The sequence below is a fragment of the Nelusetta ayraudi genome, unplaced genomic scaffold (genome assembly GCF_046127955.1).
Source record: "Nelusetta ayraudi isolate G7.1 ecotype Tasmania unplaced genomic scaffold, CSIRO-AGI_Nayr_v1 ptg000135l, whole genome shotgun sequence".
In the NCBI taxonomy this organism is placed as follows: Eukaryota; Metazoa; Chordata; class Actinopteri; order Tetraodontiformes; family Monacanthidae; genus Nelusetta; species Nelusetta ayraudi.
Window position 1 is genome coordinate 16,062,986 of NW_027466185.1, and position 27,304 is coordinate 16,090,289.

The window sequence follows — 27,304 nt, forward strand, 5'->3', positions numbered from 1 at the left end:
CAAGGAAACCGTGCAGTGTAAAACTCTTCTTGAAGTAACAAAGTAGGAGTTTTTTCTGCACTAATTTCAGCAGTAGCCACTGATCCAACCTAAGACTCACCGCTCAAACCAGATTAAAGAGCGCAGATGGACATTGGGTCCAAAAAGTGGTGGAACCCGACTTCCAGGGGGTTCAAATAGTGTTGTAGTACTGGAGGTTGGTCTCGGTCTCCGGACTTTTTAAGGGTCTGGGTCTCGTCTTGGACTCAGAGGCATTTTTACTGGGTCTGATCTTGGTCTGGGACTGGATGGACTGAGGGTTTTTGATCCAGACCAGTGGAGACTTTGGACTTTTTGGAAATTTATGAAGCAAAGTTGTTTTTATGAAAATGGTTCAAAATGTTGAAGAAAATTATTAAAAGATGCCTTACCGAAAAGAGATGTTGCTGTTCCATTTAGAAGCAAACAGGAATTTTAAAAAGATACTGCTCTTTTTTTCTGTTTTGTTGTCATTTTTCTTTGATATATAAAGTCTTGGTCTGGTCTCTTTCTCGATGCTCTCTAGTCTTGATAGTGTCTTGGTCTCGGTTGGTGCCATCTGGACTACAACACTAGATTCAAAGGTCAATATGAATCTATGAATCATGCTCCGCCTCCTGCCCGCTTCGGCTGTGTGCTTTCAGTGAACGTGTTACAATCGTCGAGTGAGTGAACAAGTGAGTGTGTATGTGTGTGTGTTTTTGAGGATTGCGCTGCTCCTGTGTGTTCCACTGGATTCAAACAAGACACTTCTGAAGAGTCGGAGGAGGGGTGGGGGGTGCAGGGTCGGGGGGGGGGAGCTCTGTTCATAAGGCCATAACAGAAGCCCCCCGCCCAGTGTGCGTCTGTAGAGCCCGCTCACTAGATAACGTTACACGATTGTTGGAGATACACACACTCATCAGGCCGACGGTGACACACACGTACACACACGCACACACAACAGGCTGCTGTGATCAAACAGGAGGCGGAACACAAGAACCCGGCACTGCTCGGAAAACACAGGAAGGCACATGGGACTGCAACATGTGACCAGATGCGACAATTTTTTTTTTTTTAGCAATATGTATATGTGTATGTTTATTCTTTCGTATTCTTATTTTTGTTAGGTATGATTTTTATGGTCACTAAAGTAATATCTGAGGTTAACGCATGAGTGACATTGACAACAGTAACAAAGCTGATGATGAGACGTCATGTAAACAGCACCACCAACAATCAATAGAACTGTAAACTGCAAACACATTGTTTTTTTTAAATTGTATTGGTAGGATTGTCTCCTACTGACTGCAGAATATTATAAGTTTGAACCCTTCAATAATGGGTTCAATCAAAATATTCAAAAACACATCAAATACATTATGTACATTAGCGTTTTATTACCAAATACGTCCTGATCAGATCAGCCTCCTTAGAAATTGTTAGTGGTGGTCTGGTGTCGTACGTATATATACGACTTTCTTTGAAATGTATATATATATACTGTATATATGTAAATGTATGAATTCATATTCACACATATATAATCATTAATTTTCTGTCAAAAAGTTGAGTGGAGGCTATAAAAAGGAATAACTATTCTATAATAATAATAATAATAATAATAATAATAATAATAATGATAATAATAATAATTGTGTGGAACTCCACAGTGTGCTGGATGTAAATGAAGAGCTTGAAATGGGACCTTTAAGTCACTGGATGAAATGCAGCGACGGCACTTGGGCCATTTTGACTTGATTTCTATGACATAAAAAGTCCATGTACGATTATATCGATAGTTGTCACGTTAAACACGGTAGGTCCATCATAACTCCAGCAACAATATCCGTCTATAACTGTTGAAAAATTAAAGTTTCATATAGGAAGTTGTACTGATACTGATACTAAAATTATCCTATAAATAAATATTTTTTCAAAGTTTTGCTGATACACCATGTATATTCCAGCTTATGTTGGATGAATTGACTGACAAATTGTATACAAGTTTGCAAAACTAGGTAAGATTGACTTTACCCTCACTTGCCTGCCAATTTGAACTGTATTTTTTAGTGAAAGCTGCACGCTTGTTAACAATAAAGTTGCACTTGTTTTCTAGCCTGCTGACGAAGAAAACCAGGATGTGTAAATATTTCATATCTACTAAAACTTATCTCTCTGGAAGCTGCCAGTCAAATTTTTGTCTTTCTTTGTAATAGTAACTTTACAAAGAAAGCGGGTGGTTGATATTTGCTTCAAAAAAACAGCAGACTGACTAACGTGCAGTCCAGACATCTTGCTCATACAATCAGTGGCCTCTCCATTTGAGATCTGGAAAATAAGCGCAGCGCCTCGGGTGGTGGGAGGGGGAACAACACCCACTTTCAAATGAAAAACTTATGAACGATAATAAAGTGCGACACAGTTAAAACTTGGTCCAGCTTGAGTAAAGGGTCAACGAGAGAGAAATGGTTAAGAAAAGTGTCCTGTTTGATCACAGCCTGTCGCTCTGGTTTCCATCAGCCGCCTCCTCGGGTCAATCACTTTGGACCGTGAGGGAAACTGATTTTAGCCATTGAGATACAACTACACCCAACACAGCCACCCAATGGGTTGATTTCATAGAGCGGCATGGTCTACATCCAATCTCTGAATCAGGTCCGAGAACCGAGAACAAGACGCGAACAGACACGGTCGGTCTGATGATTGTGTATCAAAGGCTGTTGTGCGTCCCTGCTTTCCAGGGAACCGACTTGAACAGACTCAGCTGTCTTGAGGAGCTTGGATGTACACTCATTCATGTAGCGACATGTTATAAAAGACCAAAAAGAAAAAGAAAAAAAACAAACAAACAGCTTTTAAATATCGCGACAAATATAAAATATTAGACTTACGTAAGGTCTATAACATTCTAGAATAACTTTTTGAAGGACTTACAACGCGTCCCCCCGCTTTTAAAACCTTGTAATATCGCCTCAAAGATAATATTTGAAGACCACCAAAGAAAAAGCACCACAAAAGTCATCATAGAAACAGAGATCTAACCATACAGTGGTATGTACAATGCGCGTAGGGCCAACGATACGGGGTGAAGACGCAAAGGAAGAGGAGCAAGAGGAGGAAGAGGAAGAAAACCACTTATCAAACTCCTGTCATGCAGAGAAGAATTTACACAGGAGACCTGAGGAGATTGGTCCCTGGTGGTCCTGGTGGTCTGTCTGTCTGTCTGTCTGTCGCCGTCCCAGAGACATCATCGCGCCAAAGTAAAGAGCTCAATATGGGGATTATACACAAAGCGCTGATTCCTTTGAGGTCTCCGTGATGACCTCTATTTTTTTCTTTTGAAGAGGGGAGTCAGCGGAGGGGTTGGGGGGACGTCGGAGGAAAAATAGGGGGATATAAAGATAACATAATAATACCGAGCAAAGGAGTCGGGGTTGGGAGGTTTATAGGGGGGTGGTGGTGCCCCGTCTGGCTCTTCCTCTTTGTTTCTTGTTGTGTTTTCTACAAAGGGAGGCCAGACAGAGTTCACCTCAGGTTCACTTCAAGTTCCCTCTCAGGGCGTCTCCTCCGCCGGGGAGGCCGACTCCCCCTCTGGGTCTGGGGACCCGGGCGAGTCGGCAGCAGCAGTGGCGGCGGCCTTGTCGTTGGGGCTGCCCTTGCTGCTGGGACTGGCTGCCACCTCAGCTGAAGTGCTGCTGCTACTACCGCTGCTGCTGCTGCTACCGCTGCTACCATCGCTGCTGCTACCATCGCTACTGCCGCTTCCACCACCGCCGTCACTGCTACTGCCGCTGCTCTGACCGTCTTGGCCCTCCGAGTTCTCCAGCATCTCCTGGATGAGCGGTGGCATGGAACCAGGAATCTCCATCTTCAGAGAGATGACCCGCTCGGCTCCTGTGGGATCAATGTGGTCGGTAGATGTGGAGCACAAAACGGGAAACAAACATCAGCTCGTACTTTGGACCAGAGGTGGTTGTTGGAATGTAACAACCATCCCAAAAGAATTGAACATAAACAGTAAAGGTTCAGTATGTAATATTTGGAGATTTTGAAGAAGAAACAGCGACATCAAGTGGTTACATTTTAGATTTCAGCGTCTTTCACTCTGCCTCCCCCCTCCTGAGCTTGCCAGTGAACTACGGTGGCCTGCACACCCAAACTTGGATACCTCGTTCACCCTCTTCTTTGTTTGGTTTATTTGAGGATGTGAGTGTTCACTCTAATTACAAAGCACACTGTCATGCAGCTGGATTGTCCACACCAGGCTTCCATAGAAATACAGTGGTGCAAGATGGCAGCTAACTGGCCCTTTGATTTACGGATATTCTGAGAACCGTTCCAAGGGTAGGAAAATCAAATTACTTTTATTATACTGTGATTATACACTTTAATTAATGTATTTATGGACAATATAGTAAACCTTTAAGCTTGTAACTACTGTATTTACTGTAAAGTTTATTTTTGTTTTAGTGCTGCAAAGGTGTAGTTCTCTATCTATCTATCTATCTATCTATCTATCTATCTACCTAAAGAGACTTGGGGAAAATGAAATTTGATAGCTATACACAAGAATATGGCAAGCAACATTCAAACAGACAGCCGTTGACCAAACTATTAACTAAAAACTCAATTATGATGTAACGCTCCCCCTACCTTTAGCACTGATGCTGCGCAGGTCTGTGATCTTCATCAGGGTTTTGGGAAACATGTGCGGCTTGCTGGGCCGTCGTTTCCTCACGTAGATCTTCAGGGCCTCCAGCAGGGGCTCCTGGAGCTGGTCCACCTTGGAGGGCTCCTCCAGGTCCTGACGGTCTGGAACACACAATCAAAGACACAAAGCAACAAGTCACACTTTGGGCTCCAGAGTGACGGATCCATTTCTCCCCTCAATCTGATAGGCACCAGCTTATGTGTGTAATCGCAGCACAAAGCCTGGCGTGATCAAAGCCATTCCCATTGTGTCAACTCCTCTTCCTCAGAGGAGATTCTGCTTTGACTGTCATTCTAAGTAGATAAGTTGGGCAGAAAATAAATTTGAATCTTGCGCTGCGTTGAGCTCTGATATCTGAGGTTTGAAATTTGCGAACTGTAATGACGACATAGCTTTAAGTGCCAAACAGTCCTCAAATTGTCAAATCTCTATTTCTACCACTATCTGACTTTGAATGGGATTTCGCTCTTCAACAGTAAGAATCAATTTGAGGCCATTGTTCCAAATTGCTGTAGTGATGATCGGTGGTCAGAATCTGCAGTGGCTCTGAACACCTCCTTCAATATCAGCTCATCAGACACAGCCTGCTTTGCATGGGACACATATCAACTGCTCTTCGTTGTTATTTAGATTTATTAATCAACCAAGCAACCAATTTTGAGCTCCAATTGGAGGTCTGGTTTATGAAAAAGGTGTTTAATGTCCTCGTAACCCTTAATGCAGGAGGTGGCAGGTATAGAAAATTGATGGGTGTATTCCCTGTATATCTGAAATGTTTTTTTTAATTTTTTTTTTAGAAAGTATCTTCTAGTATGGTTCAGTTAGTTAAAGTCACCAAAAATGAAAGACCAGCTTTAAGGTGCTACATTGTGCCACTTTGTATTCCACAACCAACCTTTCTGACTGTTTTTCACCTTTCCAAGCATTTAGTTGAAAATAACATCAAAATATATGTGTGTGTGTGTTTTTTTTTTTTTTACACATTGCACCATAGGGTGGCAGTGTGTCTACTGAAATGAGCAGCTGCTGGACCTGCTCTCAGGCTGTGTGATTACAGAGGCACTGGCAAGAATCTCACACTGTCCATGGATTACGCAAGTAGCCTGTAATATTTACCACAGCCCGGAGAGAATGACGCACTCTGCTGAACAAAGAGAAGAAAGTGACAGTTTGAAGGGAGAGATAGGAGGACAATTAGGGGAACAAGATGAAAAGCTCATAACTAGGCTGTGTTCTGTGTTGGTATTTGTAAATGAAGCATTCATTTATTTTTAAATTTGATTTGTATGGAAACGTGCAAAATGTTCAAATATACTTTACTCTTCGGTAGCTACATTTTATTTTTTTTAGCGTATAGAGTTTAGGCAGACACAATTAGTGGCTGTAATTGCGCATTCTTTCCTGACTGAAGCGGCCAAACATTCGGCGATGAGCAAAGAGGTTCGCTGCGCCAACGACCACATGAGAGTCATTATCAGCAGCATCAAAACGCTCGCCGTCGGACGCAGCCGTACTTTGAATACTGATGCTGCTGCAGGCCAGCCAAAGACGGAGACACACTCACACATGTTCAAACTTCCTCATTTAGTTTGGGCCTCTGACCAACACAAATATGAGCCCACAAGTCCAAGTAAAGTTCTGTGCCAAATGAAAAATCCCATCTGAGCTGTGCTGAGATATGTGAATATGTGGAGCGTGAAGGGGTCGCAGTCCTTTAGCGCTGTTATATAAACTGTGAGAAAAGGTACAAGATTGACTCTGTTTTTAGGGATGCATACAGGGATACCAGTTTCGTATATCGGTACTCATACTGGGGTTGAGTACTCTACTTGTACTTGTAAAATATGTGCCGATACAGCAACACAGATACCAGTTGTATAAATTGTCATGTACAGGACATGACAATTTTGTTAAATTTGTGTTTGAACTGCAGTGAAACCTGTGATAGTCGCCCTGTTCTAGACCAGGCGTAGGCAAACTATGGCCCGGGGGCCATATGCGGCCCGTTAATGCGTTAATCCGGCCTGCCGAACTTGAAGAAACAATATTAATAGTGAGTCAGTCAACAAACAGCTGTATTTCCTCCATGTTTACAGTGTTTTCAGAGTCATTTCAATAACGAGCTGAACACCGTGGGGCTTCAAAGACACTGACTTGATTGCAACTTTGCTTTGCTTCATTTTCCATTGACATTAAAGCAACGTTTCCTACATGTCCCATGATAGATTGTTTCCTCCTATGAGGTGGCTCACCAAAACACTCCATCCATCCACCGCTGCTGCTCCGTCACCCCCCTCTGGCACATTTTACAACCCAGTGTTGCCCCACCAGTCAAACAGTTTGCCCCCCCCCCAAGTCTAGAAAGAAATGCTGATGAATGTTGTTCAAATAAGTACCAGATATTGGTGAGTGTTGAGATGCAAGTGCTCTTTTGAACCTCCACCTGCTGCTGCCTCTGGTGGAGAACCAGCCAGAACAGGATTACCCCGGTCGCGACAATCCAACTCAGCAATGACGCCAGTGTAACGTACCTCCTGTTGCACCCCTCCCCCGCCCCCGTAGTGCTGGCTCACCGACAGCAGCAACCTGTGCCTGACCTGGTTCCAGACTCCCGTGGAGGCAGGCAGGCCTCCCTTTCATCCCCTACCACTCAATATTTCACCGGGCCGATCGATTTGGGCGGCCTGTGATGAATGGGAGCCGCTGTCAGGCGATGGATTGAATCACTAAAGCCGTCGGCTCCACTCGCGGGGCCCCGGACGACGCTCTCATCGCAACTTCACACTCTTTCATGATGTAATGATGCTTCCAAACTGCTATTTTTCCCCCTCGTGCGTCTCCTCGACTTTGGCGGGAGGATTTTTGCAGCGTCAGACGAGCAGAACAGACAGGAAGTGATGTTTTGCAAAAGCCGACGAACCGAAATTTAAAAAGTCAGATGAGTGGTTGATAGCAGTAATAGCACTGCTGCTATCAACCAGCAAAGCTGCTGTTAGTGTTTTCTCCATTATCATCAATTAATCGATCAATCATCAATCAATGAATTGATTAATAAATCAGCCGCTTAATTGATCATTGATCAATTGATTAATTTATCAATCAATCAATCAATCAATCAATCAATCAATCAATCAACTTTTGTTTACAACGTACTGAATCCCACCCCAAGGCGTCTCAAGGTGATTTGCACAATCAAAGAGAAACCAACTGATCCCTCCAGCACCACAATGAAGCAACAGCATCCAGAAAAAAACTCCTACATTATATAAAAGTCCACATCAAAATTTCATTCCAATAAAGAGCTAAACACCGTGGGGCTTTATAGACACTGATTTGGTTGCAACTTTGCTTCATTTTCAATTGACATTAAAGCAACACGTTTTCTATACATGCCATGATAGATTGTTTCCTCCTATGAGGTGGCTCACCGACACACTCCATCCATCTGCTGCTGCTCCGCTACCCCCCTCTGGCACACTGTACAACCCACCGTGGCCCCACCAGTCTAAAAGTTTGCCCACTGCTGCTCTAAACTCCTGTATCTTTTCCCAGTGAGTTTGCTGCCCTTCTTCACTTTTTCTACTCCCTCCCTTCACTCCTCCTCTTCCTGCCCCCTTCCTCCCTCAGCGCCCGGCGCTCGACCCCCGCCTCGCCCCCTGGCTCACCCACCTCCTGATATGAGACAGATGGCGCTGAGGAGGCCCGTCTCCGTGTCGTCCATCTCGATGGGCAGCAGCTGGTTGGCAAACGTGAACACCAGGTCGGTGAGCGGGCCGAAGCCAGCGTTGTGCATCTGCGTACGGTTGAGGGTCAGTCCGTCGGAGAAGGTCATGGTGTCCTGGTCGGGGGTGTACCTCGTGCAGATACGCAGGATCTGACCAGGAAACAGAGAGAGAGAACATTTTAAATTTGCACATTTTAGGTTTTTTTGAAATTATTATTTTGGCGAAGCTGTTCTCAGATGTGATGTTCTAGAAAAGCTTGACCTTTTTTTAGACTTTTCAGATGGGACTCACCCACCTCACCACCATTTAGAGGTAGCAAAAGTATTCACAATCTGTACTACGGATACTTGTGTAAAAAACCTACTCTGGTGAAAGTAAAAGTACTGATTTTTACTTTACTCAAGTAAAAATGATAAAGTACAGGTTCTGAAATGTACTGAAGTAAAAAAGTAAACATGATTTTTCCATTAATGAAACAGTACATTTGTTGATATTTTTTGCACAAATTAAAAAGGAGTCAGAAAAAGAAAAACGTAAGTAAAGTACAGATGCCTGAAAATTTTACTTAAGTAACAAAGTATTTGTACTTTGTCACTTCCCACCTCTGTGGTTACTCATCAAATCCTGTTTCATTTTGCAAGCCAAACACATTGTGTGAGAACATCAGTGACATTAAATTGTTCCTTTAATAAACTGATGGCGACGCACATTTACATGGCAACGTGACAAACAGATATAGCATATAGTAAGAAAAAATAAGTGCATAGACATTACAGAAAGAAATGATACCACATAGAAAACAACATCTTAATGGGCACATTGTGTTACGGAATGATGGTGTTGCTAACTGAGCTGACAGCCAGGTGGTGCCAGTCACCTTGACTTTTGCCGTCAAGGTCACCACACACTAGTGTTGTAGTGAAGGCCGCACCAACTGAGACCAAGACATTATGAAGACTATGGAGTATCAAGATGGAGACCAGGACAAGACTTTATACATCAAAGAAAAATAAGAACAAAACAGAAAAAATGAGCAGTATCTTTTTTTAAATTCCAGTTTGCTTCTAAATTGAACAGCAACATGTCTTTTCAGCAAGGTGTCTTTTAATCATTTCTTTATCATTTTCCTGCTTTGCCAACTATTTTGAACCTTTTTCAAAAAAGTAAAGTAAGTAAAATCAATGAACTAGGAATAAGGGGGCAGGGTGTCACTCTGGGTGTCACCAACAGAGCATAAAACAGCAGCAGCTGGATTCTTTTCTGTTATTATCGTGTCATTACAGTGTTGGCTGAGTCTCCACTGGTCTGGATCAAAAATCCCCAGTCCGCCCAGTCCCAGACCGAGACCAGACCCAGTAATAATGCCTCCGAGTCCGAGACCAGACCCAGACCCTTTAAAAGTCTGGAGACCAAGACCAACCTCCAGTACTGCAACACTACCACTGTCACTATTCAGACTATTTGTTTTAAGTAAAAACATAAAAAATAGTGTATTATCATACTGCTTCCCTTTGTTTCTTGCTCCCACTTCCTTTTCAGAACCACAACTTTCCTCTTAAGGAGCAGCAGACGGAACAAAACGCAGCCACAGCAGTGACCTTCCACCACTCCCAGCCAACAACCTTTTGGATCTCCCAGCCGTTTGTGTGTCTACGTGTGTGTGTGTGTGTGTGAGGCTCTTTGTGCGCGCGCATGTCCCCCAAATGCTTGAATGCAGCGACTGGATGGCGGATGCTGCTGCTGCCTTTGAAGCGCTTTGAGTGGGCCGCCTCTGACAGTGAGTGGCAGCCGTGTCTGCAACATGAAACAGAATAAAACATGGCGACTGGCGGCCACTCCAAACGGCCGGCCGGCCAGCCAGGCCTGCCCGCACACACACACACGCACACACACACGCACACACACGCACACACACGCGCACACACACACACACACACAGAGTTTGATCTTCCCTCTCCAGACCATTGTCGCGAGCGCCCTTCGCTGCAGAGACGTGCTGATGAGCGGAAGCTGACGGCTGAGTGAGAGCCAGAAAAGTCATCGCTGGTTGGCTTGGCTGGCTGGTCGGCCAGACAGTCAGTCGGCTGGTCGGCCGGCCTTCAACTCCTCACCTCTGCCGCCGTCCCTGGGAGTTCACTGCTTTGCTACTTTGTCACATCTAAACAGTGTCGACTGTCAACGCAAAACTCCACCGTCGCTTCCTGACACGAATGTGAACCCGTGAGGACCGCCCCCCTCCACAGACACACACACACACGCGCACACGCACACGCACACACACACAGGGGTAGAAACCACACAATGCAAATGACTTGAACTGTCATTTGTCAAACCGCATCGCTGTGTCATCCGTCTCCTTCTAGCTGCATCTGGAAGAATCAAAATCCTCTTCAAAGTCTTCTTGTATTGTTGCACTTTTTTGTCACTTTATACTTCCTGAGCAGACATCCTTGACTGAAGCTGAACTTAACACAAGCCAAAGTATTTTGTCTGAAACACGTTAAAAACCAGAGGTGACAAAACTATTAGCAAAGTAAAAGTACGGATGCCTGTGTAGAAAATACTCTGATAAAATTGAAAGTACTGATTTACTTCCTTTACTCAACTACTTTACTCTGACATGCATTTCAGTAATGTAAAAAATAAAGCAAAGTAAGTAAAGTAAATTAAGTAGTATTTTTTTTTCCATTAATGAAACAATACATCTGTTGATAATTTTTCTAAAATGAAAAAGTTGTGACAGAATAATCTGGACTGAAATGACCAGAGTTTAGAGGTCAGAGGTCAGAGGTCTTGCTTGAGCCTATGGATAATTTTGAACAGCTTTGCTACTCTCAACACGATTTATTTTTCAACTGCAGTACAACCAAACTGTAATCGGTCATAGCTATGACCAGTGAGCCATTGTTGGATGTTGACACTTTTAATAATGATAACCAATGTTATGTTCTACATCTACTTAAGTACAGTAATGGGGTATTTGTACTTTGCGACTTTCCAACTCTTTCTGAAACAAACCAGCGCTGAGTGAAAATCAAAATCAAAAGCACACAATAGCAGACAAAATGAACCAAAAACCAACTTTGTCACAACTTGAAAGGAATGTTGGAGAGAAACAAGTTTTTGGGTTTTCAAAAAGGACTTAAAAATTGTGAATGTTGAGGTTGATTTAATGCTTGTTGATTTCAAGAAGAGAGCATCAGAGAGCCGCCCGGCAAGCTTGGCTGCCTCTGGTCTCCAGTCTGTTCTGAGGAACTTGCAGCAACAGCTGGTTGGCTGACCTTCCCACGCTGAATGAGGCCTTAGAATGAAAAGGGTCAAAAGGGAAATAGATTGAAAACAAACAGAAATCAAACAGAATCTTAAAAACCAAATGTATAAAATGCAGTTTGCAGCATTTTGTAAGCTTCTACAGTTGTTTTTTTTTTCAATCATTATGACTGTAGAATTTGAAGATAATAAGGATTGAAAGTCAGTAGAAGTTTAACCCCTGTGACTAATACAACATCGAAGCATGTTTCTTATCTCAAACATTAGTAAATAACCTTAAGAATGCCACTTTTCTGTCACCGCATGACTTCTCCTCAAAACAGTGTTAACTTTAGGAGGAAAAAAACTCAGATAAAAGTTAGATATCAGAAATAGGTCAAAAAGAAGGACATATCTCGATTTATGATTTCTGCAGGTTTTCTAAAAGAGTTTCACTTTCAAACATCAATGCAGGCAAATTTGACCTTATTTTGCAAAAGTTTGTAAAGGAACCGAAACTTGGAAAATAATCTCAGGAAGAAAAAGAAAAATAAAGCCTTTATTTCTGCAATAAGTTATATAATCACAGACGTGTGGCTGAAAGCCTTGCAACGTGACTGCGTGGCGTTCAAAGGCGCCACAGAGCTGACGTCATTCGTGTGCGCATCTCAGACGTCCCTCACAGGAACCAGTAAGCTACATAATAAGGGAAAGGCACCTAACCGAGTCGTCTTCAAAGCATGTGGGACGAGCGCCAGTCACCAGTCAGTATATTCACTTTGTGTTGCAACTTCATGGAGGAGTCGGCGCTTCAAGACGAGAGGAACGTATGAAAACTCTCAGCGAGTGTAGAAAAAGGACTACACTACAAAAAAAAGGCCCGTGAAACATTCCAACCTAAGACTTTTCAAAGTTTTGCAAGAGGACGCAATTGTGCTGAGGAACGCAGAGAACTGCTGCAGATTAACATGCAGCTAAAGTGAGCAGGCTGTTATTATCAGGACAAATGAGAGACGTGGCCAGGAGGTGAGGCAAGAGACTCTGCTAAATCTAGTAAAAACAAACAAACAAACAAACAAACAAACAAACAAACTGCAGCATATGAGACATTAGCAATTTCAATATATGCAGGCACTTAGCTGTGACTGAATCACAAAAATAAGTGGAAAACTGAATTCAAATTCAAATTAATCTTAGCATATAACAAAACAAAACAAAACTGTAAAATACCTAATAGGTGCACATTATCAATGACTAATAAAGTAGTAGAAGTAGTAATAGTAAGCCTTGTTCCTTCAGTAATACACACAAGTAAGTCCTTTAAAAATACAGTTACAAAACTTTGTTAATGTGTTTATAAAGATGCATTTATACTTAATAAAAAGTGGCTTAGGATGAAGGTCACGGCACCATAACCCTGAAGTAGAACATTGATAACTGTTTATAACCAGTAATCTAAGGGAAACAAATGGCCAATTATTACGCTAGTGTCCATTAAATTCAATAACAATGCTTGATTTATGATTCATAAAATATTTCTTCTTTGCCAATGCACAATAGTGTGTAGTTATTGTCTGTTATTGTTTGTGTAAAAGTGTTGGCCATGACGTTTTTTTGTTTTAACATTAAGGGCTTTGAATATTTGATATGCATCCAAAAAGAAGGTCAAAAAAACATATTTCTATCAATCTATTTCTATCTATCAAAATCCTTGAATCAACACAATCCTATACAAGAAAATGTGTTCACTGATTAAAACGTTTCGCTCTTAACGCAATGCAATGGTGAAAAACAACGTAGCTGATTAATGTTAAAATGAGAAATGTCACCGTCCGTCTCTCCCTGCATGTGTGTGGTGGCATCACTTCATTGCAGTGACCCCCCTTCACCAGCTGGAGGGGGGGGTCACCCACTGTTTGGATGGCATTATAAAGAGTGACTGTCATGGAAAATAACTGGCAATGACATTGGCAGGAGGAACACTGTAATGACCTTCCAGGATGTAAACACGACGAGGAGCTCACCGACTGCCAGACTGCGCCATAAAATTGGCCAAATGCTCATTGCTGAGATTAGGAAGTAGTGACTTCCTCAGCAAAGCCCGTCGCTGCGGGTGTACAGAGGAAACAGTCCATGTGATGGTTGGAGGGAAGGGAAGGAAATGTTTGTCGGGGACACAAAATGTTTTCTAAAACTGCTAAAAAAAAAAAAAATTCTCTCAACAGAACCATGACGCTAGAATTGAAATAGCACTTAATGTTCTTTCTTTTCTTTGTCTGCACTGTCAGCTCCCTGTCTGCGGCTTGCATTCGTGACTAAACTGAAAGCAAAGAGGCGTTAGCACTGAATTTTTCTCAAACATCCAGTGGCCTGATTTAAGATATGATTTTATATTGGTAAAAGCTTAATGTACTGTCCGTAAAAACATCAATAAAAGTGTATACCCACAGTATAATAAAAGTAATGTGGTTTTCCTATCCATATAACGGTTCTTATATATATTTTTACAACAATATACATATCGCAAGGGTCTTGCTCCCAGTTAGCTGCTATCTTGCACCGCCACATTTCTAAGGAAGCCTGGTAGGGACAATCCAACCACCTGACAGCGCCTTTCGTAGTTAGGATGAATGCTGGCGTCCTCAAATAGACAAACAAGGAAGAAGGTATCCTGGTTCTGTTTGCAAAGGCCACCGTAGTTCACTGGCAAACTTGGGAGAGAGAGGGTGAGCGAAAGGGTGCTGCAATCTTAAATGTAACCACTTGATGTCGCTGTTTCTTCTCAAAATCTCCAGATATTACACAAGTAACCCTTGAGTGAGTCTTATCATCCAAACTGTGAACTCCTTTTCTTTTGAGCACAAACGTGGTTTTAAACCGTAAATCGTGACACACGATGTCCAACAGATGACAGGAAGCGAGAGCTCCTCCCTCTCTCGTTATTGCAGCAGCACAATAACATTACATCACCGCATGTTAAAAGCATTCCATCACCTGCCTCTGCAGGCAGACGTTTTCATGTCTGCACTCCATCGAAGACCAGAGGCCATTAATAAAAGGCAGGAGCTAACGGACGGCTAACCACGTTAGTGGCGCAGATCCGTCCCAGGGAGTTCGCAGACTGGGAAATGTTTCTTTTTTTCCTTGTGTATCATCATCTGGGCTACAGACGGCTGCTTTGCATGAGGAATCAAATAAACGGGGCTAATCAATTAATCGGGTCTCCCAGTGGCCATTTGAGCAAATAAGACTGAGAGATTGATGGGCTCAGGGTTCATCTCCCAGAGATCTGAGGCTGCACACACACACACACACACACACATGCTGTGTTTGCATTACAGTTTTTTGCAAAATAAAAGCGATGTTTCTAAAATTTTGACAAAGTACAATTGTGATTTGCAGGTGTTTCCACTGAATGGTGTGAAGCACATAAGCCAGTTTGCTTTTTTTTTGTTTTGCTGTCAATATTTTTTCTCTTCTTTGCTGTCAATATTTTTGTCTTTGATGACTTTTAAAAAAAAATCCATTTCCTCCTCCGTCCAATCACAACGTGCCATTTTCACTTGAAGTGAACTGGTCACGTGACCATGTACGTCACGTCCGCTGACAGACTTTTGCGATATACCTCTATATGGATACGTGTGAAAAACCACCTCACGAGAGCGTCAAAACCTTTTAGCCACATTTGAGAGGTTTTTCCAAGTTGAGCTGTTTCCATCACCAGTTTTTATTGCCATGTTTAGGTTTTGTGCAATTCTAGGGGTCATGGAAAGGCAGCTACAGATGCGCTGAGCAACAACAGGGACATTAAGAAAACAGACACGGAGGGGAAAGACACTGACAGCTCCCTTTCTGCTAAAGAGGTGTGTTTATGTAACTGTGTTATATCACTGCTGCCAGCTCTTCTGGGGAAGGTTCTTTTTTAGCTCATTACTGAATATTTTAACGACTCGCATCGCGCCGACGAAACTTCCGACTGCGGCTGTTTTGACTCGGCTCTAAACTTTGTTCAAGGTAAAACGGTTTGCGTCGCGCTGGAGTCGACACCGGAAGAGGGGGAGGAGCGGGAGGAGGAGGAAGAGTCACGTCTCAAGGCTGAAGTGACACTTTCTCCTGTGTGATGGTGCAAAACCCTGCAGAGTGATCGCTTTCACATCCTGTCACCAAAAAAAAAGAAGAAGAAGGGATTGAGAAGATTTAAGCCTCGGAAAATCACTGCGTAACCGTTGAAGCCGATCAAACAAAAAGGCCCGATGCTGCGACATTGAGGTTAAAGTGCAGGGCTTCTTCAGTCCTACGCTTCTCTGTATTTGGTGGGAAAATAAGAGAAATACATTTTCGAAAAAAAATTTTATTCAAAGCGGCCCCAGTGATCTTGCTTTCTACATTGTAGTATTTTGCACACTGGAGCTGAGTGTGTATTATGAAGCTCTGTTCGAAGCGACACACGCAGCACTGTGATTGGCTCACCAACAATCTATGAAGTCACACGTGGTTGGAGGACAATTTGCATTGACTGATGGAGGTTCTGGTCAGGATGAACCGGTTGTGTTGTCACTCTGCTGACCAATTCACAATCTGCTCTGATGTTTGACTACCGTGAACTATGACGTAGTGAAGCGCTTTCACACAGAGGCCTTCGGTGACGTCAATGCTGAGCTCACCCTAAATTAATATGCCTCATAATACCATCAATATCACAGCGCGACTGGAGAATCCATACACACTTACACATGACATCACCTTAATATAGGCTGGTAGCGTGATGCTTCATTTCCAGAGCATTTAAATCAATAAGCTCGCATTCACTCTTCAGAGAGGGAACTAAGATCATGGATGTTGTCAAAACTTACAACTAAAAGGCAATTTTAAGAGATGAGTCAACAAGGTTTTAACGAGTCTGCCAAAAGCAAGTGAGCTTATGTGAGCTTTAACAAAGTTGTCCAAAAAAACTGCCTATTGTCACCATTTCATACAAGACACCAACACAACAAAATACTCAATGAAAATGAAAGCAGATTATTTAAAGCAGCTCCAGGTAACTTGGACTCATTACTACTCCCTGCTGGTTGAGAACCGCAAATACTCTTTGCCGGTGTCGTAAAGAGGAAAAATACCAGGGTTTGTTGACACAGCCGGCAAATATGTCCACCGACAAGGTAAAGTAACATGTTTGTTTGTTTTAAATATTGTTATATTGTTCTTTTGAACGTGACAGACAGCTACAATTACACAAACAAGGATAGTGTATTGCTTAGACAGACGGCAGTGTTTTGCGCTTGGTTCGCATCATTCTCGTTGATGAAAATTGCTTGGAAATAATGTGGTGAATAATGGTTTTAATATTACAACAGGTTATAAACCCGTGTAGCTGTAATGCCTACAACAACTGTTCAGACAACGCAACGAAGTGACGAAGTAAACACGCTGCAGCGCTAGTTTATTGATGTGGGAAAATACAAATGGTCGCCTCGCTGGAGCGCTCGTATGTGTTCAGGAAAAACACCAATATGAAATGCAAAACAGACGTAGTAATAACGTCGTAGCAACACTTTTATTACTTTGTCTTTCATCGAGGTTACTTATTGGGTTCCATTCCGTCATTTTATAGTAATAGAAGTGTGTAAGACCGCCTCTAATTAAACGTGTGACGTTGCTGTAAAGTGATTTGTCCTGTAATGTCAACACAGGAAGGCGTGTCGGGTCGTGCGTGAAAGTTACGCAGTGCAGTTACAGCCGGTACAACCCCACCTCTCGCTGCAGAGGCGGCACCATTGATCCTATTAATCGTTTATCTACCGCTTTACTGAGTTTGGAATCATAATTTTATGGTCGAAAAGTTACCTAGAGCTGCTTTAAATAAACAGAAACGTAACATAACATAATTTTTGAGAAAATGCAACAGTAAAACAACTGAGCATGTTGGTGCAGCTGCTGCACCAATGCGCCATGTTATTGACATTATAAACTGCAGATTATTCAGCAACTAAATCCTCACCTTCTCCTTCAGCTATCGCTAGTGCCAGCTAATGAAGTTCAGTCTGTCAGGCTCTCACGAGTGCTTATTCAATCACAGGACGCATTCATGTCCATTTCATCGTCAGACCTTCGAGGGCCTTGTTCAGACTAGCAGCCAAAATCCGGATTGAAACTGGATGGCTCTTTTTGATTGGTTTTGACTGTCCGTGACGTCACTCTACGCGACCAGAGAGCGACTTTCGAGAGGGAGACTTTCGGAGCTGTGACGTATTGGAGGCGACAGAAGAAGTAGAAAACAGGAGTCCCTGGACAGAGGAGGAAACTATTGCCTCATCAGTCTGTGGGGAGATCGGTCCATTCAAGCGAAGCTCCAGGGCCTGCGATCGCAACGATCGCATCAAGTAATGCTGTCGCAATTGTATTACGTCACACACTACACGCGCTGGACGAAGCCTTCGCTCCGACGCCGTTGCTTCAGCAATCTGTCAGATCGGTTAATAATGTGGCCCATTCAAGCGATGCTCTAGGGTAATTATCACAACACGACGATTTAGGTTTCGCCACTGTCGCAATGATATGACGTCACACACTACACGCGCTGGACGGCGCCTTCGCTCTGATGCCGTCGCTACAGCAACCTGTCAGATCGGTCAATCATGTGGCCCGGTCTGAACAGAGCCAGATCCCATTTGGACCCTTGCTAAAAACAGCGTGGACAGTCAGCCCTGAAAATCGGATTTGAGAAGGAATCTGATTTGGAATCAGATATGCCTGCAGTCTGAATGCAGCCTAGCTGGCCTTGGTGTCGTAGACTCAAGATCTGATTGGCTGTCGCAACACACAGTCTCTAGAGTGCGCCAACCGAGACCAAGACCTCATCAAGACTAGAGAGCATTGAGATGGAGACCAGACCAAGACTTGATATATCAAAGAAAAATAACAACAAAACACAGTATCTTTTTTTAATTTAACTTTGCTTCTAAATGGAGCAGCAACATCTCTTTTCAGCAAGGTATCTTTGAATCATTTTCTTTACCAATTTGCTGCTTTGCCAACTATTTTGAACCATTTTCAAAGAAACAACTTTGCTTCACCAAAAAAGCGCAAAACAAGGCAGCAGCTGGATTCTTTTCTGTTATTACCGTGTCATTACAGTGATGGCTGCGTCTCCACTGGTCTGGATCAAAAAAACCCAGTCCGAGACCGAGATGAGACCAGGCCCGGGTAAAAGTGCCTCCGAGTCCGAGACGAGACTGAGGCCCTTAAAAAGTGGCCTGGAGACCAAGACCAACCTCCAGTACTGCAACACTAATCCACACCCACCAGAATGTCCAGACAGGCAGCTTTGAGGAGCGTAATCTGGTCGGCGATGGTCAGCCCCGTGAAGCCAGGCACTCGTTTGGCAAACTCCACGATCTTGATAATGCACTTGGTGGCCAGCTCGCTGAACTTGTCCCACAGGCCCAGGTCCAGCCTGACACGGTGGTCTGCACTCGAGTTCTGCAACACATACACACACACACACACACACACGGTGAGGAGAGGCATCAGGCGAAGCTGCTAATGAGCATCTCAGCGCTCGGCTCTATACGTGTCACACTCTGCATACAGTAAACAGGCTCCATAAGAGCAGGGGACTCAAAGCTAGAGAGGTGTTCTTATTTCACTGAGCTGAGCTGAGTTGGCGGGTCAGGCTCGGTGATAATGAGCCAAACAGTGTCAGTGGGAGGTTTTTTGGCGGTTGACAGCGAGCTGAGAGCAGTTTGAAGCCAGAGGTGCCATTAAAAACAGCATATACGGTCCAGAAAAGCACCGGCAGAACGTCGGGGATGGGCGGAGGACGTGGAGGGGATGGGTGGCAAAGACGGCGATTGTTAAGAAGAGGAAAGTTGAAGTGATAAGAGGAGGGAGGGAGGGAGCGACAGATGAAAGCGCAGAGGAGTTGAGCGGGCGGCAGCAGAGAGGCATTGTGGGAAAGACAACGTCGTGGCGGCGGCCATCCTGGGAGACTCAGCCGGGGGGAGGTGAGGTGTGAGAGTGAGAGACGGATGCTTGAGTTTGTTGATGTCTGGCCTTTGATCAAGAATCACAAGACAGCCAGTGTCACACACACACACACACACACACACACACACACACACACACACACACACACACACACACACACACACACACACACACACACACACACACACACACACACATGCTCCTTCTGGTCGGTCTGGTTTTTGGCTTTTTGCAGACAAGGTTTCATCCTGCAACAACACAACGGTTTTACATATTGTGTCCAAATTTATTATGTCATGCTTATTTTTTTTTTTTTTCATTTTTCAATTTTTTGGGGGGTTATTTTTATCCGCTGCGATAAGGCAGTGTCAGATTAATTGCTCAGAATTGCCGACAGAGTAAAGTCAACAATCCTGGGGGGTGAAAGCGGAAAGTTTGGAGAGCTGAAAACTGAGCTGTCAGAGTTGTTACTTAATCCAAGTCTTTTGATCCTTCTAAATTAAATAAGCAATGTCATCACCAGTCAGTCACTTAGTCAGTCTCTCTCTCTCTCTCACGTCTTTTTAATCTAATGATGCACTCGAAGAAGGTTATGGAACTGGTTCAGCAGAGGTCAGTGCTTTGGTTCATTTTGAACACAGCCATCAAACTTTGAGCCATGAACTTTTCAAGTGGCTGATGTTGCGAAATGTATACATGTATACAATTAATGTACTGCATTTTGCATCTTCAAAGGCCGTCATTGTACATTATCATGAATGAATGTTGCCGGTGTCACCAGAGGAGCAAAGTTCCAACACAACCATTCACGATTAAAGGGATATTTGTGAATGTTTTGCTATTTTTAATGTTGAAGCTACAGACATTTCATTTTTCAAAATGCTCGCTTGCTTTTTAGATATTAGCCATTAAAAATGAAGTGCCCTTCCATCCCCATACACACCCATTCCACTTCAAATTTCACATTAGACTCACTTTTAAAACACGCCTGTCAGTTGTTTGATATATAAAGTCCTTCTAATCTCTGAAAGGTCATTTTTTGATAAGTTTTTTCATTGTTAGCTTATTTACATTTCAAACAGAGGCTCTTCTTTTAGCGCAAGTCAACGTAGCGGTGTGGATTCCGGTTTCAGCACTGTCAGCGCTTCACAAAGTCAAAGCTAAAATGATCGTTAGCAAACATGGATGTTCTTATCATACATTCATGTAGCTGAAATGTTTAGTTTTGTTGGCTGGTGCTTAAAGTGCAGAGACATGATTTCCATGTGACTGCCTGTAACTAGAACACAAAGAGATGTTGTAATACACCAGCAGTCAAAGGTTTGGACACATACTTCTGATTGAATGGTTTTTCTCTCATTTTCATGACTATTGACACTGCAGATTGTCACTCAAGGCATCAAAGCTATGAATGAACACATGGAATATGTATTCAACAAAAAAGTGTGAAATAACTCAAACCAGTTTTATATTATAGATGATCTACAATAGCCACCCTTCATATAATATATATAGAACATAACATATTTAGGATAATTATTTTTATTTATTTACGAAGCAATAGACAGTTGCTTTCTATTTATTTATTTATTTATTTATTTATTTCATCTACCCAGGACCATCTGGTCTCAGGGTGGACATTTTGATACGACTTCAGGTACTGGGTAGAATTTCCCCTATTGCTCACCATACATAATTTTCAACATTACAGAGCTGTAGTTTAGATGATGTGACTCTGTCGGGGGGAAAGGAGGAAGCAAACAAAATGAAATGAATATCAGGATGAAGATGTTCTGACAGACAGAGGAGAGAACGAGCAGCAGTTGGGGAATGGATTGGCTGTATAGCCATTGGCGAGCTGGTTGATGGCAAGGACGCAACATGTGATCATCATTTGTTTGTTTTCTGAGGGTTAACATGGAATGGCCCATCTGTTCTCCATGAGTTGGTCTCCACATGTGGGAAGGACATGGCATGTCAACTCCAAGCACACAGTATAGACAGCATAGAGGGCGACAGACACACAGCAGCATGGAACATTCTGGGTGACACACTTACAGTTCGAAGCCAGCTAGATTTTTGACATTTGATTTTAGGCCTTGGACATTTTACTTCAATGTGCTTTTAAACAATTTTGAGAGGACCTGACCAGTCTACCTCCTCAGGGAGAAATGGGGCTGGAGCTATTGATACTGTAAAACAAGCAGCAGGTCCAGTGAGCTGAATGTTGCCAATATACAGAGTTCATTCTGTGAACCTGCTTTTTATGCTTTTAATGTTTTAATGTTTCAGACAAAACCACCTAAAATGAGTGTTGAAATTGTATTTTTTTCTAAATGATGCAGTTTCCATGAATTCACCAATGCACATTAAAAGGTTTCATGGAAACACATTAACTACAAAAAATAAATTAGTACTCCTCAGCAAAGTAAAATACATGATCATCAGAAAACAGCAGAGGAAGAACTGAGAAAACAACTACAATAGATTTGAAAGCAGAACTGTGCTATGTGCGATGAGAATATTGAAAAAACCATTTCCTTAAAATGCATTATAAGGAACTGCAAACTAGAATTGTACAGTTTAATTTGTATGGGGAGCTCCCAATACATTTTGAACACCGGCTTTCCCATCTGCAGAGACGCTGCGACTCACTTCTAAAGCAGCTTTACTCCATCCTATACATGGAGTAGGCAATCACTATTTCTGCTGTGGGCGGCTCTCATTTTCTTTGTTGAACCACATGTAGAAGATGGCAAAGTACCGTGGAACACAAATCACCCCCAAACTGAGACAAATTGAATATTAAAGCTTCAAAATAAGCCTGCTGCCCAGTGGAAGCAAGAAAGCACAGACAGTCTTTCGGACCCTGCAGCTGTAGACGATAGAAGCAACAGAGAGAGAGAGAGAGAGAGAGAGAGAGAGAGAGAGAGAGACGCCATATACCGTCTGTATCTGTGACGCCTGGTCACCAGGGTGTTATGCAATCTACCGCTGTATGCCAGATATGATGTCGCTACTCTAAGTCTCCTCAGAGTGGCAAAGACACTAGTGCATAATGTACCATTTGGGAAAACAACTTTGAAGAACTTTGAAATGATAAAAAATTCAGTGTGTGTCAGCCTGGATTCTATTGATCAGATTAGGGACCATCAGGGACAATGCATGGTGCTCATGGTGCTGTGAGTTTTATTCACAGTTCTTTCAACAATTTCCAACTGTTGAAGTTCCAGTTTAGAGCTCCGCCGTGCCCACGGAGTGTTTAACATCCTGCTGTTTGCATAAATTCTGTTAAGAGTTAAGAGAAAATATAGCTAATGTTTCATTACAGAACTACCTCAAACAAATGAATCAACAGGAAATAAATAACACATATTTGGTGGTTTTTTACATTTGTACAATCTTATTAAAAGATTTATTGCCATCAAAGTAGCTAGAAAACAATATGCTTGGCCTACACAGCATTCACCACATGGTACACTTATTAACTTTTTTTATTTTTTATTTTTAGAACAATCACAAGCCTAGACTTCATGGCCGGTCCAGGTCGAGTTTGCAATATTTGGCTTGGTTTATGGGTTTTATACTGGTACAAGCTTAATATACTGCCCATAAATGCATTATTATGACTATCTAATGCTCCCAGTTAGCTGCCATCTTGCACCGCCATCTTTCTAAGGAAGCCTGATGTGGACAATCCAGGTCACCTGACAGCGCCTTTCATATTACCGTGACTGCTCACGCTTTCAAATAAACCAACAAAGAAAAAGGTGGGCGAGGTATCTAGATTTGGGTGCCAAACCACCGTCGTTCACTGGCAAGCTCAGGAGGAGGGGGACACTGCAATCTAACATGATTGATGTTGCTGTTTATTCTTCAAAATCTCCAAATATCACACACTGAACATTCAAATGTGAGACAAGGCTTTCTCGCCAGAGGTCCAATGGGATGCAGTGAATGAAAGATGGATTTTGGCTTCAAGAATATTTCATGAGAAGTTCAGAAACATCAAACAGACTTTATTTCACCTGAGGCTGTGTAGACTGTGTTGGAAAAAAACAGAGACGTAATCAACGACAAGATGCCTTTAATATCTCTCTCATAACTTTTTCTATATTTCATACACTCATACTGCCAACAGGTTAGACAGGGATAAAAGTGAGTCATCAATGAAAGCTCATTTATTAATTAAAGAGGACCAATTTAAAACTTGGCCAGACAGAAATATTTTCTTTTGACATAGCTGTCTAGAATATTTCAATTTGCAACAGGTAAACAAAACTGCCCAGAACGTTGCCTGTACCACCACACAAAGCATATTGGTGGTGTCTTTACTGAGCAAAAACATATTCTGAAATAATAAATAACCATTATATCTAATAATAATTGTAACTCTTTATCATTGGTCGATAACATTTCATCGCGTCTGTTTGAGTCAACTCTGCTACAAACTTGTGTTTTGTTCTTGTATTTTAGCTCACACAGCCCTGTCTTTTGTCCCCTGGTTGTTTAATAGTGACAAACAAACCCCCATATAATCGTGCCATTGCTCAGAGATGAAGATTTAATCTCTCTACACTGATGACGAAACTAATAAAAATCGGCAGATCTTCAGGATAAGGTGCCTTGCTCAAGAAAAATGTCTGTGGCAAACTAGTTGTCGCTGCTATAATCTGGTGAGACACTGGGATAAGGAGGAGAAGTGCTTCATGATGTAACAGACCGAAAAAGATGCAGATTTTGCACAGCAGCACTTAAAATAATACACACCAAGTCCAATTTGTTCTCAGCAATGTTTGTCATCATTGTATGAAACTTAGTGCATGTTGCATTAGACACACATTGGGGGCATCTACACACTAGTGTTTAAAAGTTTGTGGTCGCTGTCCCATTTCTGCATTGGACTCCATTACAACCAGTTTTATGAAATAATGATCTTTAATGCTCTGTCATCATTATGAATACATGAAAGCCAGTCAAAAAGTTTTTCACTAATGTTTTTTCTTACTTTTACCTGCTAGTCAATAATAGTTACATCTGTTTACAAGAAGGAATCGATCAACTAACATCATGGCCATTTTTCTGTATCGCGGTAAAGCCAGACTTTGATAAAAACAATGATTTTGACTGGCAGGTCATATGATATATTATTAGATTGATAGATAGATGTACTTTAATGATCCCAAATTGTGAAACTACACTGTTGCAGTACTATGCAGTACAAAAAAATAAACTATACAGTAGTAGTTAGAAAAACTCAAATCAATCTATGTCCAACAAACAACCAAAGCAGATGTCCAAAAGACAAGTCAAATTGTGTAGCGGCAGCGATAAGCAAGGTTTTATAAACCATTTATTGTTATAAATTGTATTCAATAATAATTTGATTATATCTGACGATTTGATTCTATTATTTATTTACTTATTTGCATTTTTTCTCTCATCTCCTCTCCAATTTTTTCCGGCCCCCGTAGTGCCCCCTGGCGGCCCTCCAGGAAAAAAACCACGGGTATAGACCACGAGTTAGAAAATTGGTAGAGGGTGTCATTTCTACAGCGCTCACTTAATACTTCACAAGGTGAGAAGCAGGAAGGCGAGCAGACCGGCGGCCTCCGAACTTCACCAATCGGGGGCGACCGTTGGCTTTGCGGCGCTCACTGAATCAGCTTGATTTGATTGGATCAGACCACAACCCTCCCCGGACGAGCTGTGCGCTCATCAATCCCCCCCCGCCCAGCCGGCCGCCACCAGGCAGTCAGCGCAGCGGCCGCCGGACAATAGCGCAGGGAAACCATCCATTGTGCGGCCACCAGAGGGGGTGGGTGAGCGGGGGAGGAGAGGAGGGCAGATAAAAGGGAGATGGAGAACAGCGGAGGGGCAGAGGGAGATCATTAAGTCCGATCCGGGGGTTAAGTGAGAAGTGCATTAGGGCCGCGCTTAAATCACGAACAACGAGCCGCGGTCGACACCACTAGCGCCGCAGAACAACATTCCGCTGATTGACGCCCAACTTGATGGGGAGGGAGGAGGTGCCGAGACGTATGGGTGTGTGAGTGTGTGTGTGAGAGAGAGTGTGCGTAAAAGACGGGGAGTGTGTTTGCACTGCACACATTGGGTCGGTGGGGTGGAGGGGTTCTGGCGAATGTGGCAGATATTAAAGCAACCTATCATGCTCTTCCCTCCAGGGGGACAAAGGAGCAGCAGCAGAGGAGGGTGTGCATGTGTGTGTGCGTGTGTGTCGGGGGGGGATAATTCGCACTTGGATTCTCCTCTTTTTCAGCCCCCCTCTTCCAATCTCGCTAAATTACACAAGTCTGATAATATGATAGAGGCCAAGAAAGAAGTTGCTGGGGAATTCTAATTGCGTTTGAGAACATTTATCGAAACAAATTGCACAAGTTGGCGCGTTCGAGACAAAGGTAAGCAGGGAAATTTGGGTGTGTGCGCAGGAGGAGAAGACGAGAGCTCGGGGTCATCAGCACCTGCGACCACTCAGACAAAAGGCTGCGTCCAACATCGCCCCCATTCTCACTATTTAGAGGATACACCATTTGGAATCCTGAGTGAACATCGATATTCACTATGTAGTCCCCTCAATGTATCCCACAATGCATCTGCTAAAAGTAGTGTACAACCGGTGGTCACTAACCTGGCAATATATCCCATCATTGCATTGCTCTCACACTTAGAAAAGGCGAGCGTTACCTTTTATCGATGTGGGAAGACGCTTAAAGGTCCAGTCTGTTAAATTTGGCCGGATTTAAGATTTTTATTGGGTGAAAGGTTAACATACTGCCCATAAATACATTAATAAAAGCGTATACTCGCAGTACAATGAAAAATGGTTTTCCTACCCATTCCCGCCCACTCCAACCCAACGGTTCTCATATATTTATATATTGGAATATCCATAGATCAATTAGGGTCTTCCTCCCAGTTAGCTGCCATCTTGCACCACCATATTTCTAAGGAAGCCTGGTGGGGACAATCCAGCTTCCTGACTGCGTGTTTCGTAATTAGGGTGAACGCTGGCATCCTCAAATAAACCAACAAAGAAGGACAAGGTATCCAGGTTTGGGTGCGCAGGCCACCGTAGTTCACTGGCAAGCTCAGGAGGGGGAGGGAGAGTGGAAGTAACCAAAAATAATGTAACCACTTGATGTTGCTGTTTCTTCTCAAAATCTTCAAATCTTATGCACTGAACCTTTAACATGATACGTACTTGTCATGGAAATGCAGATATGTACATATACCCGTATACTGTGAGTTTTTTTCTAATGTGGCTAATGAGTGTAGCTATATAGACTAATCTGGCTAATGTATAGGCTATATAATGAGCTAAATAGAACTCTTAACTATAGGCTGGGCTCGGCTCCACCCCTCCCCCACCCCTCTTGAGAGATAATGTTTTATTTTGTCTTTGAAAAGCGGCGGCGGCGGCCGGTTTTTCCATCGCTGTCACTGTCAACCGGCGCCGCGTTATTCAGCGTCAAAGCTGAGCCCTCTCACTGCCGCCGCTCGATCTGCCGCTAACCCGCCAATGAACTCCTAAACCGCTGCCGACTAGGATTTGAATATTTCGCAGCATAATTGGAGCTTTAACCTAATCGACGGGGGGCGCCGGCGCTCCTCC

At 43.0% G+C, this 27,304-nt stretch overlaps 1 protein-coding gene across 2 annotated transcripts in view; it reads right to left on the reverse strand.

The window, feature by feature from the left end:
* Positions 1-1,517: 1,517 nt before the first annotated feature.
* Positions 1,518-27,304, reverse strand: part of LOC142905010 (retinoic acid receptor beta-like) — a 149,653-nt gene continuing 123,866 nt past the window's right edge. For both annotated transcript variants that reach the window (XM_076051466.1, XM_076051467.1), the window contains 4 exons: positions 18,988-19,164; positions 8,381-8,585; positions 4,654-4,812; positions 1,518-3,894 (listed from right to left, as the gene is read on the reverse strand). In XM_076051466.1, the coding sequence (XP_075907581.1) occupies positions 3,554-3,894; positions 4,654-4,812; positions 8,381-8,585; positions 18,988-19,164 (882 nt within the window). In that variant the 3' untranslated portion in view covers positions 1,518-3,553. The remainder of the gene's footprint in view (positions 3,895-4,653; positions 4,813-8,380; positions 8,586-18,987; positions 19,165-27,304) is intronic.